Genomic DNA, 20,853 nt, shown 5'->3' on the forward strand with positions numbered 1-20,853 from the left:
TTGAAAAATACTTATCTAGTAAAAGAGAAACACTTCTCGCTGCTGGAGAATATATTTCCCAGGACTTCATTAAACCAAGTAATAGAATCAGTGTTTAGATGATTAAGTAGGTATATAAGTTTTCACAAAAAGAAAATCTAATTAAGATGGTACTCATAGAAATCAAGACACGAATAATTAACAAAAATAATTGCGGTTGGTCTATGAGAGGGCTATGCAAATGTGAGGCAGTGTTATTATTACACGTGCAATGGTGCAACATTTTGGTGAGCTTTTAGGGTTATAAGTATGCAGGGTGCCCTGCCTGTGTAATATGTACTGCAGGACAGGCACACCTCGTTTTATTGCGCTTTTTTTTTTTTTTTTTTTTTTTTTAATCGTGCTTCGCAGACATTGCGTTTTTTACAGATTGAAGGTTTAGGGCAGCCCTGTGTCAAGCAAGTCTATTGGCACCATTTTTCCAACAGCATTTGCTCACTTCGTGTGTCGGTGTCACATTTTGGTAATTCTTGCAATATTTCAAATTTTTCCATTATTATACTTGTTATGGTGACCTGGGATCAGTGATCTTTGATGTTACTATTACAACTTGAAGGTTCAGATGATGGCTAGCATATTTTAGATTTTTAAATTAAGGTATGTACATTTTTTTTAAGAATTAATGCTATTGCACACTTAATAGACTGAAGTATAGTGTAAACATAACTTTTATATGCTCTGGGAAACCAAAACATTTGAGTGGTTTGCTTTATTGAGATACTTTATTGCGGGTCTGGAACTGAACCCGCAATATCTTCAAAGTATGCCTGTAAGACTATTTTATTCCAATTATCTTTATCTTTTTACAAGCTCTCTGTACTGTTTCAGAAGTTAGAAAACAAGCCATAATTCCTAGAACTTGCATTCCTGGTGACAGGTTAATTCATCCCACACAAAAAGTCATGCTCAAGTTTGCCAACCAGCCTGAGGCATGAGGAAGACCAGTGCCTCACAGAAGCACCTCTGTGCTTCGTCCTTGATGGGCACTTTGGAATTTGCCCACAGCATTCTAAACTCTTCCCCATTGGTAGCATGCCTGAAAAATTACACATGGAGCAAAACGTTTGATAAAAATATATTTAAAACAAGCAAGAAAAAAATAGTTTTGACCTTAAGGAGAACGTTCATCATTCTTTTAACCAAGTAGAGTCAAATAATATGTATAATGATTTCAAGTACCAACTTATAAAAGATGTGATAAATCAGAAAGCAAAGAACAGGAGGACTCTTTTTTTCAGAAAAATGTATTTGCAATTCAAATGTTCATATAAAAAGCATAAATTTTAAAAAGTTCATAGATGTGTGTTTTTAGAAGTGCTATGGTTTTGCCATTCATTGCAATTACATTCCAAAATGTGCAGGGTGGTCCACACCGCACCTTCTTAGCTTTGTCACACTGAAGTCACTCTCATGACGACCTCCCCCGAGCTGTTATCTTCTGACAGATCTTCATGGGGCCTCATCCGACTGAACAGATGTAATAACATGTAACCACACTGAAACCTTGGGGAGGTCAACTGTGTTGGGTGGACCAAGTTCCTGTTTCGTAGAGCCGTCAATGGCAACCATAAAGTTCTGCTTGTGGAAGACTCTCCCCGGCTACTTTCTTCGATGTCTGTGGCTTTGTCATAATTTAATACATCCCAGTGTAAGTTGACAGCTCGCCAGCGTTTAAACACTCTGTAAACTGCAGCTCCTTCATGGACAATGAGACCTAAATTTGAGGGAAAAATGAAAAAGACTGCTCATCATCAAAAGTTGAGAATGTTATTTTGTATACAAGTATGATTAAAGAAATAGTCAATTCTCTGTTACGCATCATCATCAAAAACGTGGTATTCTCACTGCTCAAATACTATGTCTAATGGCAAGCTACTACCTGTATTACGCAGGAGTTGTCAATATTCAAAAATAAGAATCCACTGCCATGCAGACAGTAAAGTCATCATGGGTATAAATTACTTGCTCCATTATGGCTCAGAACATGCTTAGGCATTTACGTTGCCTTAGGAGAACCATTAGGTTTGTTTATTCATTCAGCATCTGTTTCTTGAGTGCCCACTGTGAGCCAAGCAATGTGTTAGGGACTTGGTCCCAGTTGGCAACTTGATTTGCGAAAGAGACAAATATCAAGGTCACTGCCATCTCCCCAGCTTCTAGAACAATGCCTGACACACAGGAGATACGATCGAACCTTTTGTTATTTTTCCTCTCCTCAACAATTCAACAAATATTTATTAAGCGCCTACTTGAGAGCTTTATGTATATTATCTCATTTATTTCTCACCACCCCCTTACAAAGTAAGTACTAGCATGTCCCCCATTTTACAAACAAAAAGTTGCTCAAGAGCAGACAGGTGGCAGCAGTGGAGCAGGGATTCAAACCCAGGCAGGCGGGCTCCAGAGGGCTCTTTGCTGCTATACAGGGATTGATGATTACACATTTCTGAGACAAACTTTCAGGAAAGTAAACAAAATAATATGGGAAACTTGGGGACTACAAACTAGCCATCCTTAAGTCGGATATGGTGCCCTGTTACATAGCTCCATCTCCACCATCCACCCCAGATCCCACCATACCCTGCATTTTTCACACATTTATATTTCAGTGTGTAGTCCAAAAGCTTTTGAATCTGTGACCTATCACAACAAGGAGTCCCTGGTGGGGAGGTCCCTTCAGATAGAAAAGTGAGGAGGAGCTTCTCTTAGAGGAATTTGAAATTCCATTGAAAGTTGGAGGAGAAGCCAATTAAGTCTTTCTTAAGATGGAATATGGCATGTAAGGAGGATGTGTCAGTTTGACACAATCATCACTTTTAACCAAAATTTGAAAATGAGAAGATCCTACCACCTCCTAGCATTTAGAATCTTGGGCGTATGTCCTAGAGAAACTCTCATAAATATGAAAAAGGAAGCATGTTCAAAAATGTTTATTAAATATTTGTTTGAGAAAAAAATCACGAACAATCTCAATGTCCATCCTGAGAAGAATGGATAAATTGTACTGGGTGGATCCAAACGACTACAGCAATGAAAGAGAAGGGAACAAAGTCACATGCACTAACACGGATAAATCTTAAAATAATAGTGGAAATCTCAAAGCCACATAACAAATGAAAATTTCAGGAGTATAAATGATTGGAGTAAAGAAATACTATACATTTTTATGGATACAGGTACATATGGTTAAAATGTTAAAACGTGCATGGGAATAATAACCATTAAATTCATGAGAGTGGGGGGGTGAAATTGGAGACAGGCTTCAAAGAGGGCTTTCTATTGTGTCTTTAATATCGTGGTTTTTTTTAAGCTGGGTGGTGGGGATATGAATGTTTAATGTGTTATTCTATATACTTTTCATGTACCCAAATAATTCATAATTTCAAAAATTATGGAAAATTTATCTGGAAAGTTGACCTAAGATGGGTTGAAGAATAGACAACAGAAGTAGGGGAGACAAATAAGGAGGTTACCACATTATATGTGAAAAGCAGAGTGTTAGCAGTAAGGAGAACACAGAGAAACAAAGTAATAAACTTGTCAGAGGAAAAACTGAGAGAAATTGTAAATGCAAGAAGGGGAAAAAAAAATCAGAGGCTCACATTTTTAAGGCTAGAAGACTGGGTGACTGAAAGGATGATAGTAACCTTCCCAGAGGTATAATGAGTACGGGTTTTGAACCAGTTTTTATTGAGGAGATTATTTCTTTTTTTTTTTTTTTGTCAACTAAAACAATGCCACATAGGTGATGAAGATACCCAATCTTTGAAAAATCACACCTACCTAATATGAGAATTTAAATTTTACATCTATCCCTTACCAGGAGATAAACTTCTGGCACACATGACTTAAGAGCATTCCAAAGATACTAACATAGGCCACTAAAAAATGCATGTGCTCTAATAAATAAAAATGTCTTAAGCCCAATTATTGTACACCACCAAAATAATGAGAAGTAATGGAAACTTCTGTTAATCATAGCAATTCAATTGTTTGATTCCTTTTTCCTAAGGAATAATCAGTTGACTCAACTGACCAGATGTTTTGGGGAAACAGTCAGAATTATAAGTCAAGACTACCAGATTTTAACTGGTAATTCTAATATTAGCTTTCTGAAATCTCCTGGCTAATGATTTAACTTTTCTGGTTCTGTTTTTCCTCCATAAATGCAATTGCAATACCTAATCTATACATTCAGTGGGATGGTATGAATATAAACTGGAATTCATCAACTATAGAGCACTCAGATTTCTTTGGAGACAGTAACTATCTAAATACAAGACATTATTATTGATTAAAAAATCAATAGTGAATCTATGTGGTGAGGAGCATTCATTCACACTAATCATAAGACCATTACAGTCTGCGACAGGTTCATTCTTGGTAAGTGCAGTGATGGGGGGCTGACTTCACCAGGGGAAACCACTCATTTCACAGGATCCTCTTCTTTTTTTTTTTAGTGATTTCCTTTGAAAGGCCAGAAATCAGATCATTTACTCAAGCTGAAAGTCATTTTCTGGGAATATATTCCTGGTAGCACTTTTCTAAATATTATACATAAATCTACCCAACGTGCAGAAATAAATCCCACAGGTCTTTATAGTACATTTTGAACTGAATTTAAAGAAAGAGAACTACTTGAAGTTCTCATGAAGACATAGTCCTCTTGAATTTCCAGCTCCATGTGCTGTTTCTTCATTGCATTCAGGTTATGAGTGATGTTTAAACTTTGCTTTATTCCCCATGAAAGTTTGGAATTACTCCTCATCCTCTAGAGGCTTAAATTTTACTGAAATAGGAGGAACCCCATCTCACCCTCCTTTGTAATGTACACTTTTCCCCTTTCTCCTTAAGATTTTTCTGGGGCAGTGGCAAATGCCATTTGTACTAGTGGTTATGAGAAGACTTGACTACTGTGATCATTGAAATCCAGAGGTAAGGATTCATTTAACTCTAGTTCAATGTGTTGAGAATCTGGCTATTAAAAATCGTACTGCCCTCCTGTCTTACTGATGATAGGTCCCCTCTTGTTTCAAAACTGATCAGTTCACATCCTTGAGTAGCCTTCACTCTCTGTGTAATACCTCAAGTTAAGCCTTAAAATGAATCTGTCACCTTGACATTTCAGGTCATAGGAAGACAGGCTTGGATTTGCTTCATCTGAGTCACTAACTCTGAAGGGAAAAGCAATGACAATTTCTATAAAATGTAAATGTTAAATATTTTATGCCAACAAGGTGTGATTCATGGGAACTTGGGGTTTTGAAACTTGAGGAGCGTGTGTGTGTAGGTGTCCCTGTGTGTGCAGTTCGTTGTTTCTTATCATTTTCTTGCCACTAACATTAATTGGAGCATTCCCTTATTGATGTGCAAAGAAACATTTTTGTTAGGGAATAATCTTTAACGACAGAGCAGGTTTAAGTATTTTCTGGTTTCATTGAAATAAAAGCACAGTGTTTATGTAAGTAAAATATATCCCAAATTTGGAAATGGTGTGTTAGTTGAAATTCTTACAAGGTAGTAGAAAATGGGCTAACCACCCACGAAATAGTGGGAAGACTCTCAAGGTACACAGACTCACACATGTGCATGTGTGCGCACACACATACACACCATTTGTCTATGTTTATTTCAATACAGACAAATGGTGTGTTACAATTAACAGAGACTTGCAAAATTTATGTTCAAATACAAACAATTGTTGATATTAACTACCAAACCACCAGTCTAACCATTTCACTTCTTGTGTTGCTTGTTTCAGCTTTTGTTTGAATAGATTTGGTCATTTTTCATAATTTAAAAACTAAATTTTTATCAAGGATCTGTTCTGTGCCAAGCACTTTTACATGCACAATTTTCATTTAATCTTGACTGTGACTCTACAAATATATATTATTGAATAGTTTCATTGTTAAGGAAATTGAGACCTAGAGAGATTTAGCCAATTGTCCTACATTATGAAGATATCAGCTCTAAGAAGGAAGCCCAAAACTTGTCTATATGTAAACCTTGAGTGCTACAGTGCTATTCATTCTAAATATCCAGTGGATGGCAGCCTCTCCTAGTCATCGAATGACCAACTGAAAGAGATATTGCTATGGACTGAATGTTTGTATCTCCCCCAAATTCATATGTTGAAGCCCCAATCTGCAACATGATGGTATTTGGAGGTGGAATCTTTGGGAGGTAATTCATGAGGGTGATTAATGCCTTTATAAATAGAGGAAGAGACATAAGTTTTCTGTGTGTGTGTGTGTATGCGTGTGTGCATGCACCAAGGAAAGGCCATGTGACAATATAATGAGAAGATGGCTGTCTGCAAACCAAGAAGCGAGCCCTCACCAGACTGAATGTGCCAGCACCTTGACCTTGGACTTCCCACAGCCTTCAGAACTGTAAGAAATAAATGTTTGTTGTTTAAGCCACCCAGGCTGTGGTATTTCGTTATAGCAGCTCAAACAGGCTAAGACAGACCTGGTATATAAACTACATCATCCTCATTTAAAATGAGTAAATTAAGCCCTGGAGACTATGATTTGGGCAAAGTTATACAATTAGTTGCCATTTTTAATATCTTTGTGTGTCACCGACACTGTTTCATCTCTAGGAGTGCCAATAAAACAGTGCCTTCCATCTGTCCCCATCCTAGGAGAGAAAAGGGTTGAGGAACCTTATATGAAGGCAACACTGCAAGTGGTGAACACTCCATCTGGTAAGCTGCACTCATCCTAAACTTTCCCAAGAAACGTAAGATCCTGATAACACAACCTAAACGCCTGTGTGCTGTTCAATCACAGAGACCCTTGGGAAAGCTAAAGAGCTCGCAGTGGATATTTGGCCAGAAAAGGCTCTCTTGATTGTGAAAATGTCCAAGATTTCTCAGTTAAATTTAACCATTCTCCCTGGCCAAGATTCTCATTCTCATTCTCTCTCTCTCTCTCACTCTCTCTCTCCCCCTACCTCTCTCAGTGAGTTTCCATATAACCAAACTCTATACATATAATCTGTGTCATTCTGGAAAGTCAGTGTGTACCAGGAGCAGAATGGTGACTTTGGGGCCCCTATAGTTACAGTGAAGAAGAACAGATTAGAGAAGATTAGAGTCAACCTCATAAAGTGGCTCCAATGTTTAGTCCTTAATTCCCACTGGAACTTGGGCAAGACCAGAGTGTGGTTGCACAAAAGAGGGTTAACTAAATGAGACTGTGGCCCAAGATACCCTTTGTCGGGATGATCGTTGCTAGAATGTAACCAAACGCATGAATCCTCCTGGCACATCTGCCTAAGATACTCTACATTTAAATGCCAACCATTATGGAAACTTAGATATAAGTGTAGAGGTAATCACTTTAAAAGTCACTCTTCCATTGTTGAATCTTGTTAATATGAATCTTGAAGAAATAACCACAAGTCATTTCTATATATACTGAATGGTCTTTGTTGGGACTCAACTATATATGAAGCTTAAAGTAAAACAAAAACCAGGAAAGAAAAAGAAAAGCAAAAATATAAAACTTAAAGAGAAATACAAAGATTGAAAGACAATACATATTCCATTACAGAAATCACTAAGCTCACAAAAGAAAGCTATCGTCAGCTGATATCCTAAAATCTAGGCCTCTGGGAACTACAATATCCTGATTATATATGGGGATTTTTGTGAAACATATTTCCAATACTGCCCATCAGAACAAATAATGAAAAGAAATATCCTACATATACTACATGTATACTACATGTAGTATAAGTATACTACATGTACTTATATCTCTAAAAGATGCGTTGATTTTTCTATTGTTGAATAATATATATATATATATATATATATATATATATATATATATATATATATATATATATATAAAATAAGAACCAAGTTGAGAATGGCAGGCTGGTCATGAAAGTTTAAAGCTCAGGGGTTCAAACACAGATTCATCATTAGCATTGGTAGTAAAATCTTCTTTGTTAAGAAATGTGATAAGGACAACAAATTATTCAGAAACTTTCCACATGAAAACCCTTGACACGAGAGGCTGGCTCGTTTCCAAATATGGGTGATCTAATCCACCGCACCCCCAAAGTAAAGAACAGCACACGTGAAGAAATGATTATGACAATGATTATGACAACAGAGCCTAAATGACTGCTTCTCTGAGAGCACACAGAAGGAAATTCATGGTGTTTGTCTCACGACGCTGCCACCCTCTATTTCTTCCTCTCCACTCAATGGAATCTGCCGTCATCAGCCCGGTTGCGAAGAACACATTCGTGCTGTTCCTTCAATGCTGATGACCAACACCGCCTGGGCACAGGACAAGATGCGAAGGCAAATTTTAACATGGAGTGTAACCTCTCACTAGCTGGCAGTGAGGGAAGCACCCCCTTTTCTAGAAGGTCCTGACATAGGTTGGATCTGGTTCTTAACCTACCATCTTTATTTCAGTTAACGATCATCCCCCAAGTCAGTTAAGCTGAAACCCAAGAATCACCTAGTCTATCCTCTTGCACTAAATTCTGCTAATTCTGTCTTCTTAGCAAATCTGAGATAAAGCCATGAAGCAGAGAATCATCTATCTGTGACCCCAATCAGTCATGGGCTCCCTGAGGACAGGAACCCTATTCCTACTTCAATTACTGTCATGAACCCAATAGTTACAAAATGACTGTGCCCAGGCCAAAAGCCTAAGAGGCAGACATGGATTCCTCTCTTCTATTTCCAGGCAAAATAGGAGAATAAAAAAATGCTGTCCATTTATCTGACCACTTGCTCTTCTAAGAAGCCAATCCATCAATCAATTATTTTAATGATTTTTTTTCTTCCTTAGTAGAGAGGAGATTCCCCTGAACTTTCAATTACTAGCCCTGGAGCACAAATCTACCATAGGCATATTCACAGAATATTCTTCAAAAGCTGCAAACTTGTTATACATTATAAAATACATGATATGTTAATTTTTAAAAAGAAGGATTAAAAGAATTCACTGGAGAGAAGAATTGTTATACTATCTAAGTTTCCATCCAAAAGTGCTTGAGGAAAAAAAGATCCATGGATATGATTATTCAATGAAAGAAATAAAGGAATGAGTCCAATACTTTTATAGATAATAAAGGTACCCTAGAGTTCCCCTATAACTGGGAGCATGATTTAGAATCGGTTTAATTTCAGCTGAATGCAACTCCAATTCTGTCCTTCAATTCATGGACGGACGGAACACCTGGTAGCAAAGAGTAACATCATATCACAGAGATGAGAAGTTGTCAAACGTAGTCACTGAATTTCAAAATTAGGAAATATTGGGTATGATTTAACTCAACCTGTTCATATGGGGGGGATGAGGTCTCCGAAGCCCAGAGAAGTGACATGGCTGGACCAATGGGCCACAGTTAAGTGTCCAAGCCCAGAATCAGAGCCAGACCCCTGATGCCTGATCCAATGCACTCCCTCTGCAAGAACTCAGATCTCAGGAACCACCCCTGGCTGAAGCTGGTCCTCACTAGTGTCTATTTGGCCCAAGGGATATTACACTGACTATGAAGTAGACAGAATCAAAATCTCTTTTCAGACTAAGATGGTCAGTTCTCCTCTGGCCTTTATTCTAAAGTGTGCATTGCAGCATCTGGATAGGAGATGGGAGTGATCCTCCCAGTTTATAAAATAAATAACTCTGCAAACCTCAATATTACAGTATTTGGTTTAAAAGCCTATCAATGTCTATCTTCTGTGTTAATTAATGCCTCAAGGATTGGGAATCTACTTTGGTAGATTTCCATTTGTTTCCCACACTCTGGACCAAAGCCAGTTCTTAGAAGGAGTCTATTAGTGCACTTTTCCTAGTGGCAAGTCGAAATATGTACAACTAATTTTCCCTTCTATCTCTAATGGATAAACTGTCTACTCCAAACTTGCAGATTATGATTTTATTAATCTTTGGGGTAAACAATACATGTATTGATTGTTCCATTTCAGGGGTGAGAACAGCATTTTAAAAGTTTTAATTGAAATATCTAATTAAAACCTGTTTATCTTTGGAACTGACATAGGCTATTTCACATTTGTTGGCTTTGCTTTTCATTTCTCTTAAATCACACAGACTGTGGGTAAAAATTCCAAACAGAAGCTGCCATCTCAGCATAAGTACAGTTTCTAACTCTTTGAATTCATCCACATAACATCAGTAAGATTTTTTAATTGAAAAAGCAATAAAAATTTTTAACCTGAATATAAAAATGCTCAGACCTTAAGTTTCTTTAATATTCTATTCTGTGATGTAGCAAGAAAATTCAAGGTTGAGATGTGATTCTTTACATCAAGAAACTGTTTCACTCAGAACAATGCAAAGAGAGAGAAATGGCTTTTGGTATGGTATATTAAATACTTTCCATTCTCTTTACTAATGTTTCTGTATGTTTTGGTTCTATGAATTTACAATAAATAAAGGCTTCACAAATCAGCTACATTATTTTGGGTTTCTAGGGAAAATTTTTTCTCCATTTCTGATCTAAAATCAGTAGTTTAAGAAAGTATTTATTCCTGATTCCATGCCTTAGGTGTTCTAGACAGCAACTAATGAAGTAGGTTCGCTTTACTGAATAGACAACATTTTGTAACTTAGCCATCTGAGCTCACCATACAAGGACATAGAAAGAATTAATCACATAAATATTTTTACACAGGCTCTGGAGCCACAGGGTCCGGAGTCCAATCCTGGGTCCCTCTTCCAACCTGTGTGACCTCCGGAAACGGATTAATGGCGCCTGAGTTTTCACATCTCTGAGGTGAGGAGAACAGTACCTACACCTCACAGGGTTGTTGTGAGGACTGAGTGTGAAAATGCAGGTAAAGTGCTTAGAATGTTGCCTGGACCAGGGTAAGCACACTCTTAGCCATCACCGGAGATTTGGTTTTTAAAACTCCTTTCAACATATCTGGAAGCAGTTGAAAACATACACAGGCTCCATTTCTATGCTCCTCTCTGCTTCCTCATGAGCCAGAGACACCCTGTCAGCACACCGCAGTCCCGTACCCTCCGTGCTCTAAGTAGCAGCATCGTTTACAAAAATCACGCTCACACCCTCCGTAGTGAGAAAGTTCTTTGTTGCAAAATAGTGTGAAGCCAGGAGGCCCCCAAAGAGGTCGGTGCCAGTTCTGAAGAACAATCTCCAGGTTCTTAGGTTAAGGGAGCTGTGTCATCTTGTCATGGTTCCCATTACCATGGTCTACTCTGCTTTCTCTTCCAAGGAAAACTTCCCATGTCCAAGTTGAATTGGCCTCTTTAATAACCTCATTTTAGAGTAGCCTAGGGATGTACTCAGATCTCTCTAAAGTTGTTGCAATTGTTCCAACCCTCATGTGTTTAGAAATCACACAACCACTCTCATGGAAAACAGGGAAGACAAAGAAAGAGTGAAGTCGCACAAAACACATGCGCGCGCGCGAATGCTCACGTACAGAGTGAAGCCACAAGGGAGGTCCCCTCCTGACGCCTCAGCTGCTCCCTACAATCTCAGATGATTTGTCCCCTGGCTCCTGGATCTCCTCAGCCCCACAGACCCACACTCTTCAGGTCCATGTGGAAGACCTGACCATGACCTGACCTGCATAACCCTTGCCCTCCGCTGTCCCTCCTTCACTCTACCCCGGGCCTTTCCCTTCCAGAAACTGGGCCAACTGCAAAAGCCCTGACACTGTACCAGCACTGCTGACAACCACCACCTCCAGTGCTTCTCACTCACCCGCTTTCTTCCTTTCAATGAGTGCACCCGTTCTACTTCCTGCAGACCTCGAGCCCCTCTACTGGGCAATCGTTCCCCAATCTGCCAGCTTCTTCCTGGCTCTGGCTCCTTCCCCAGCCACTGAGAAAGCAGCCCCATCCTGGAATCACCCTCCACCGCTCCAGGTGAAGGGCAAGGCTGATCTCGCTGCTGGTCCTCCAGCAGCTCTGTATATAAAACCTCAGCCTAGCCCAGTCTCACCATTTCACCGCTCTGCACTCACTCTCAGCGCTAGTGGGTAAGAATACACAGCCTCATAGCCCTGGATGTTGGGGCCACCCCCGGCCCAGCCCCGGGAGGGCACTCAATCATGCCCAGTGGTTCTGCATGTCTCCTGGCTCAGCTCCCCTCCCCAAAGCCCTGCGCTGCTGATTGTCATTTTTAATTCTCTCCGCAGGCTCCTGTCCCCACGCTGTGCCTTCCCTGTCTCCACAGATGACCATACTATCTGCCTGCCTGAGAAAGGGGAGATCTTTGGCAAGGAGGACCATCCGTTTGCCCTCCCAGAGAAGCGTGTGCGGCATCTCCAGCTGCGTCCACCCTCTCCGCTCCCGCCTGCCCATCTCAGGGGTGAGGGGGCCCTTCCTGTGCAAGACACGGGCCCCTCCCCTGTGTGCTGGGCTCTATCTCCGCACTTCAGGGGCACCAAGATGTCCCCTCCCACCTGGATCTTCAATCTGCCTTCTGCTTTCTTCTGGGTCTGTCTTCTCAGCATTTTGCTCAAACCTTGCTCCACCATTAAAACAAATAAACAGGAACTTTCCTCAATTCTACCCGCCCCCCACCCCAGATTCTACCCTCATTTAACTGTGCCCCTTTTCAGCCAAGACTTATAAACTTACATTTTGAGCCCCTTCTGCCTATCCCAGCCATTCTCAGCAATCTTGTGTCTATCCACCGAACCCCCATATTGCCAGATCCAGTGATACGTTTTGTCTTGATTTCACCTACTCTTGATAAGGCATCTGGCACTGTTGGCCACTTGCTCCTCTGCCCCCAAGTCCCTTCCACACCTCGCCCGAGCCCACTCTCTCCTTCTGTGGCCACACTCCTCTCTCCGCCTGCTCTCTCTCTGTCTCACCGTGCTCCTTAAACTGCCACTCATATCACCCGAATCACTTTCCCTCGCAGACGCTGGTTTCAACCACCAGATATAAATCCCCAGCTCAAATTTCCAACCCTAAGTATGATTAACCTTCCCCCACCTGCACTCACGTGTATTTCTCTCCTGGCACTTTCCACGTTGTATTTTAATTGCTTATTTCCCTGACTGTCTCTTGCCAGCAGCTGGAGAGCAGGGAGGATGCTATATTCCAAAAGCTTTTCTGCAAAGGCCCAGATAGTAAATATTGTAGGTCATGCACACATCATGGTCCCCCTTTGATGAGGCTGCAAGCACTCACTGACAACACATCAGTGAATGGATATGACTGGGTTCCAAGAAAACTTTTTTTATGGCCACTGAAATTTATATTTGATATAACTTTCATATGCAGTGAAATGATATTCTTCTTTTAATGTTTGACCATTTCAAAATCATTCTTAGATCATGGATTATACAAAAACAGGCAGCAGACTGTGAACTATTTGTATTTCTATCCTGTTCTTTATTATTGGGACACAATAAATACCCAGTGAATGTTGGCCCAATAGATGACTAATATTTATTTGGCTAAACTGCCCCAACTGAGACAGGCTGAAAGAGTCACACTATTTCCTATGGAGGAAACAAAAGTCAACAATAACAATATATTTGGTCTGCTGCTCGGCTAATCATGTCCATGTTTCTCCAAAAGAACTTGAACTGTACCAGGTCACAAGAGGGGAAGGTTTGGGGTTGGGTTTTCTCCCCCAGGAGGAGGCCTAAAGAGTTAACTCACTTTGAGAGACCATTTCAGGCACAGCCCTGAGGACAAGTAGCAAAAGCAAGCTCCTTTCTACGTTCTCTCCTGGGGTTTTAAAGGCATCGATACCACTAATAACAAACTAGGATAATCATCTTTGGAAAAACTGGTAAACATCAGTGTGATCAAGGCATAGAATAGCCTATAATTGGTTCTTCCAGAGTAAAGAGATAATAACGACCTGCTTCTCAAAGCATATAAAGGGTAAAGATCTGTTCTTTCTCTAACGATGTTGAATTACAAGGGCCCATTCTGCCTCTCCGTCCAAGGGGCCTGGCTAGATTCTAAGTGAAGCTGGGGCATTTCCTGGGGCATCAAGCACACTAATACATTCTGAGATCAGGAAATAATGATCTGTGCTTGTAAAGGAATTCTGCTCTGAGAAATGATTCCAAACAAGCCAGGAGAGCATTCGAATCTGGTAACAGTCACGGCTGCAAAGATAACAGACCAACCAGCGCGGCCCACCTCGCAGGCCAGTCCTGGCCTGGGAGGAAGTTTGAAGGGAAGCCCAGGGGGGCTCTGGGCCGGAGCAGAAGGTCTCTGTCCAGCGGCTGGGCGAGGGTCTCCCAAGTGGCCAAACTGAGACGCTGGAGGGACGTTGGTCCCGATCAAATCAGAGATCAGGAAACAGAAGCAGGAAACGGAGCAGAGGTGGCTGGCAGTCCTCTCCCGTCTGGAGGGCAAACTGTGAGAGGACGATTCAAAAAGGAAACACCGGGCTCATCGACTTCCTTAGTCATTGTGCCAGACACCGTTCAAGCTGAGCTGCGTTTCTCTCACGCCTTACGGTTCACGCAGACTCACCCACATCTGCGCTTCCTATGAAACTCGAGCGAGACGAGGGCAACAACGCCTCCCATCACCCTCTGCAACCTAAAGCGCCAACCGGGCACTCAAGCAGCCTCTGCGTCGCCCCCCAGCCCCCCGCCTCCCTTCCGTGGCCGAATGTGGACCTACTGACGTCCGAGCTCCGTTTTCCTGAGTGACTCCGGTGGCTCAGATCCCAAACTTGGTGGTAGTGGTGGTGACTGGGGTGGGAGGGGGTGGAGTGTGATGAAAGGTGGGCTCCGCCCACCAAAAAAATCTACTTTACGTAGATTTGAAATCTTATGATCAAACTCCCTGACAATTTTAAATGAGTTGGCGCTGTACCATTTGGCGGCCCTGAGAAGAGGTGTCCCCACTTCCCAGAGAGAAAGTCTCTTCGATGCGGAGACGCCCCATGTCAGGTCACACTGGACTGACTCCGTGGTCCAGGCTGTCCCCCGGGAGGGCTGAGACGTCTGTCCGGCATCCACAACCCGCTCTGCGAAGGAGAGCGCCCCACAGGCCCTCGGGAGTGTGGTGACCTTGAGTGTTCTCTTGGTAGTTTTACATTTTTCTCCTGGAACTATTTGATAACTTTTATATTTGTCCATAAATATACTGCAGCTTAAAAAAATGTTATCTCTCTATCACTACCCGCGAGCTGAACTTTTTATAAATCCCTCCAACTGCTGTCCTTTCAATCACACATCTGTATGGTAATGACCCTGTGTGACAAGGTCAGAAGCAGAAGCCCTCTGGAGGGTGCTCCCCAGCAAACCCATTTTTTTCCGCTCTAAATTATGGCATGTTTCAATACCAATGTTAATTTCTTTCAGTAAATATGTTTTTCACCTAAAATACTTTAAGAAATATTGTCACCTTATGAATCATGCTGGGAAATGCCAGCGAGCATGGACAATTTTAAACAGGGGATGGTTTCAATGTCATTTATATTTTGCTTGGAATGCATTAGAATTTTCTTCCCTTAGTTGATTCACTTTCTTATGCTTTGCTTATGCTAATTGGGTTATACGTGTTGAAAATGAGCCACAGGAAGGAAGATGACCTAAACGCACCATTTTAGGTGGAAATAACCCTGGCATTCAATAGACAACTGGTCATCCTCCGTGGCAAGGACTCATTTGTGGTAACCAAGACTCTGATTATCCTGAAATTCTTTGTCAAACTTCTTCACCTTTCCTCAAATAATATCAAAAAAATAGAAAACGTACACTTTACATTTCACATCAATAAAATGCTAAATCATGTGTTACTGTTAGCTGCTCTATCTGGAGAAAAAAAAAAGCAAAGTAAAGCAATACCAAAAGCAAGAGAGAATTACTGTGTTTTTTAAAAAGTAAATATAGGTCTTATATCATCAATCCAAAACCATAGGAATAGGTTGTATTTATGTATTTATTTTCTAAAGTTCTATAATGAAATGTGAATAAAAGTTACCAACTGGTAACTCTAAATAGTTTTCTTACATGTGCCCAAGCAGCTTTAGCTAGATATATTACCAACTGTGAAAAACAGATTTTCAAAAGGGCCATGATATATATAAGAATTTATCTGAATTTAAAAAAAATTATTTAGATTTGAAACTTAGGAAAAGAAAACTTCATGTTGAAGAGTATGAGATTTCTGCAGAAGAAGCGTTCTTCAATATGGACTATAATTGATACAGAAAGAAGAAGAAACTTTGATCAGATCCTCGTCCTAGTATATTTCAGGTTATTTTTGAATACCATACTGAAATACTGTATCTGTGCTATAAACACTGCACTGATTCTTTTAGAAAATAAAATCCAGCAGGGGTGATCCAGATCACTGCCTCTCAAAACCCCTGGCTTCTCCATGTTTAGGAGCTCTGGGGTCAGTTTCTTCTACCTATTATACTGTTGACACTGAGGGGATTTCACTTTTCAATCTCTTCTTTTCGTGTAGTAAATGCTCCCTGAAATTGCTTTAAGAAAAATTGCTTCCCTCTGTCGCATGGCTCTGTGGCTAAAGTACCGATTCTGTTATTGCTGGATCTCCTGATTATTCTATTTCTCAAATTCAAGTGCAAGCATGCAGAACAGAAGAGGTACACACACACACACACACACAGAGGAAACCAGCAGCAACCAGAAGTACCTCTCAGGGAGCTTTTGAAATAATGAGATAAAGTGTAAGATGATTGTTTATGCCGTCCTGCTTTTGAAAGCTTCACGTGGCATCCCTGGTGTCCCCCAAAGATGCCAGGCAGGATGAGCTGCATAGCAGCAATGCCCACTCTTACTTGCTTAGATAAAATTGCCCCACAAACCTAAATTGTCATAGAATGGATCTTTAAGAAAACCACTAGAACGGGGTTAAATATAGTCCAAACTACAAATGACAATGTCAAAAAGCAAACTGTGAAGAGGCTGTCTTTTCTCCACTGTATATGCTTGCCTCCTTTATCAAACATAAGGTGGCCATATGTGCGTGGGTTTATCTCTGGGCTTTCTATCCTGTTCCATTGATCTATGTTTCTGTTTTTGTGCCAGTACCAAACTGTCTTGATTACTGTAGCTTTGTAGTATAGTCTGAAGTCAGGGAGCCTGATTCCTCCAGCTCCATTTTTCGTTCTTAAGATTGCTTTGGCTATTCGGGGTCTTTTGTGTTTCCATACAAATTGTGAAATTTTTTGTTCTAGTTCTGTGAAAAATGCCAGTGGTAGTTTGATAGGGATTGCATTGAATCTGTAGATTGCTTTGGGTAGTAGAGTCATTTTCACAATGTTGATTCTTCCAATCCAAGAACATGGTATATCTCTCCATCTATTTGTATCATCTTTAATTTCTTTCATCAGTGTCTTATAATTTTCTGCATACAGGTCTTTTGTCTCCTTAGGTAGGTTTATTCCTAGATATTTTATTCTTTTTGTTGCAATGGTAAATGGGAGTGTTTTCTTAATTTCACTTTCAGATTTTTCATCATTAGTGTATAGGAATGCAGCCTCTTCAATAAGTGGTGCTGGGAAAACTGGACAGGTACATGTAAAAGTATGAAATTAGAACACTCCCTAACACCATACACAAAAATAAACTCAAAATGGATTAAAGACCTAAATGTAAGGCCAGACACTATCAAACTCTTAGAGGAAAACATAGGCAGAACACTCTATGACATAAATCACAGCAAGATCCTTTTTGACCCAACTCCTAGAGAAATGGAAATAAAACCAAAAATAAACAAATGGGACCTAATGAAACTTAAAAGCTTTTGCACAGCAAAGGAAACCATAAACAAGACCAAAAGACAACCCTCAGAATGGGAGAAAATATTTGCAAATGCAGCAACTGACAAAGGATTAATCTCCAAGATTTACAAGCAGCTCATGCAGCTCAATAACAAAAAGACAAACAACCCAATCCAAAAATGGGCAGAATACCTAAATAGACATTTCTCCAAAGAAGATTTACAGATTGCCAACAAACATATGAAAGAATGCTCAACATCATTAATCATTAGAGAAATGCAAATCAAAACTACAATGAGATATCATCTCACACCAGTCAGAATGGCCATCATCAAAAAATCTAGAAACAATAAATGCTGGAGAGGGTGTGGAGAAAAGGGAACCCTCTTGCACTGTTGGTGGTAATGTAAATTGATACATCCACTATGGAGAACAGTATGGAGGTTCCTTAAAAAACTAAAAATAGAACTACCATATGACCCAGCAATCCCACTACTGGGCATATACCCTGAGAAAACCATAATTCAAAAAGAGTCATGTACCAAAATGTTCATTGCAGCTCTGTTTACAATAGCCAGGACATGGAAGCAACCTAAGTGTCCATCATCGGATGAATGGATAAAGAAGATGTGGCACATATGTACAATGGAATATTACGCAGCCATAAAAAGAAATGAAATGGAGTTATTTGTAGTGAGGTGGATGGACCTAGAGTCTGTCATACAGAGTGAAGGAAGTCAGAAAGAGAAAAACAAATACAGTATGCTAACATATATATGGAATCTAAGGGAAAAAAAAAGGGTCATGAAGAACCTAGTGGCAAGATGGGAATAAAGACACAGACCTATTAGAGAATGGACTTGAGGATATGGGGAGGGGGAAGGGTAAGATGTGACAAAGAGAGAGAGTGGCATGGACATATATACACAACCAAATGTAAAATAGATAGCTAGTGGGAAGCAACCGCATAGCACAGGGAGATCAGCTCTGTGCTTTGTGACCACCTAGAGGGGTGGGATAGGGAGGGTGGGAGGGAGGGAGATGCAAGAGGGAAGAGATATGGGAACATATGTATATGTATAACTGATTCACTTTGTTATAAAGCAGAAACTAACACACCATTGTAAAGCAATTATACTCCAATAAAGATGTTAAAAAAAAAAAGCAAACTGTGAAAAAGATCTGGAGGATACACATCAAAATGTTGAGAGGGGACATTTCTGCAAAGGAAGTGACATAACAAAAGGGCAGTGTGAGGGAAATCGTCTTTTTTAAAACTTTACATATTTCACAATTGTAAACACAAAATGTTTTTTAATTTGAATAGGCATATATTTATACTGTGCGGACGATTAAGACAATCTTTTAAAAGAACAGAAGTAATTCAAGTTTTTAAATTTTGTAGCCATAACCAGTTCCTTCCCTTATCATCCCAGGGAAGATACAAATATTTTCCCGACGTGGTTTTGGCACTAACTTGGAGTGTTAATGAGATTAGGTATAAGCACTGCTACCTCTGTTTCGGGAATCCCATTTTTCGTTTTAGTTTGTTGCTTCTACAAAGAGACTGAACTCACCTCATGAGGTTCTACCAGACACTGACGGAGACTTGGTAAACTGCCCTCACCTTCCAGAGGCAAGGTCATCAAATGACTCCCCGTCCTTATGGCCGAGTCTTACTCAGTCCCTCATTTCTGTGAGTCATTCATAAACGTATTCCTCTCGTGGCCCGAGCTTCCCTTGAGTTACACGGCGGATGGAAGTGTTTGATGTGCGAAGTGTGGGGCTGAGACCCAGGTCCTGTGCCCGGAGCCTTCACCAGGCGTTTGCTTCTCATCTCTAAGTTCGCTCATCTTTCTTGTCCGCTGTGCGGATCTTCTTAAGGAGCCAGTGCAGGCCTGCTGTGATTGTTACTTCTCCCTAAATTGCTGACCCTGGGCTACAACATCTTGGTCATTTAAATCCTTTATATTAGTTTTCCTGGTGCACAATCATAGTCCGAATGCCATCTATGTAAATATTTAAAAGAGCTCCACAAATATAATACAAAGTTATATCTCTTTGTACTTCATTTCCTTAAGACGTCTCCCTCTAACAGCTCTCTGTTTATCTCTTGACCACCACCCTCTCACCTTTAATACCCTTCTCCTAATCCTCTTGAACTCATTTTCACTTTATTCATCTCTCATGGAACAGAGTTACTTTATCATTTAGGAAATACAGCCTGTTTATATAGACAAGGTGAAACTTGTTCATCAAACCCTCACACATTTACCATTCCATCATCTAGAAATCTGTCCAATATGGTAGCCACATGTGATTGAGTTAAATTTAAATTAATTTAAATAAAATTAAATTTAAGATTCAGTTTCTCATTCTCACTAACTACATTTCAAGTGCTCAACAGCTAAATGTAGCTAGTGTCCATGGTATTGGACAACACAGATATACAACATTTTCATCATTGCAGAAAGTTCTGTTGGACAGCCCTGATCTAGGTATTTGAACAATAATGGTACCTAGACCCTTGGGATAATTCAAACTTTAATAGTAAGAAGAAACTGGATCTTGGGAAAGCAGAAAATGTTTTACATAAAAATAAATGAAAGCAACAAACAAATTTACTTTGCCTGGAAATAAGTAAATTTCCCCAAGTAAATAAATTTTCTACAAATCTTTACTTTTCTATTTAACAATCCAATAAAAATCTCTTCCTAAACATTACATACACTGGCTGGATTATAACATTTTATTGATTCTGCAATAATCCTCTGTGGATTTGCAGAATTCTTTTTTAAGAAGAACATTTATGAAGCTGTCAATCTGCTCCTTTTCATTTAGGTATAAACAAGTTTGAAAAGCTTGGATGAACAGGAATACGGGAATGTTTCCAACCACTTTAAAGCCCTCTGTATGGGGAGCCAATCCTACATCCTCCAATGGTGACAGCGGGGCCATCTCCCCACTTGCCAAGCATCCCTTCATCCATCAGCCTACTTGGCTATCACTTCCCCCATGAAATCTGCCTGAAAATGTTCCCTCCCTGCATAAAACAGCCAGCATCAATCTCCCCCTGCTTTGTCTGACTACCATCTCCTG

General features: G+C 40.2%; 1 protein-coding gene across 1 annotated transcript in view; it reads right to left on the reverse strand.

Moving 5' to 3' along the window:
* Positions 1-1,196: 1,196 nt before the first annotated feature.
* MARCHF11 (membrane associated ring-CH-type finger 11) overlaps positions 1,197-20,853 on the reverse strand; it is a 121,570-nt gene continuing 101,913 nt past the window's right edge. The window contains exon 4 of the mRNA XM_007188273.2: positions 1,197-1,753. Within this exon, the coding sequence (XP_007188335.2) occupies positions 1,431-1,753 (323 nt within the window). The 3' untranslated portion in view covers positions 1,197-1,430. The remainder of the gene's footprint in view (positions 1,754-20,853) is intronic.

The sequence above is a fragment of the Balaenoptera acutorostrata genome, chromosome 2 (genome assembly GCF_949987535.1).
Source record: "Balaenoptera acutorostrata chromosome 2, mBalAcu1.1, whole genome shotgun sequence".
Taxonomy (NCBI): Eukaryota; Metazoa; Chordata; class Mammalia; order Artiodactyla; family Balaenopteridae; genus Balaenoptera; species Balaenoptera acutorostrata.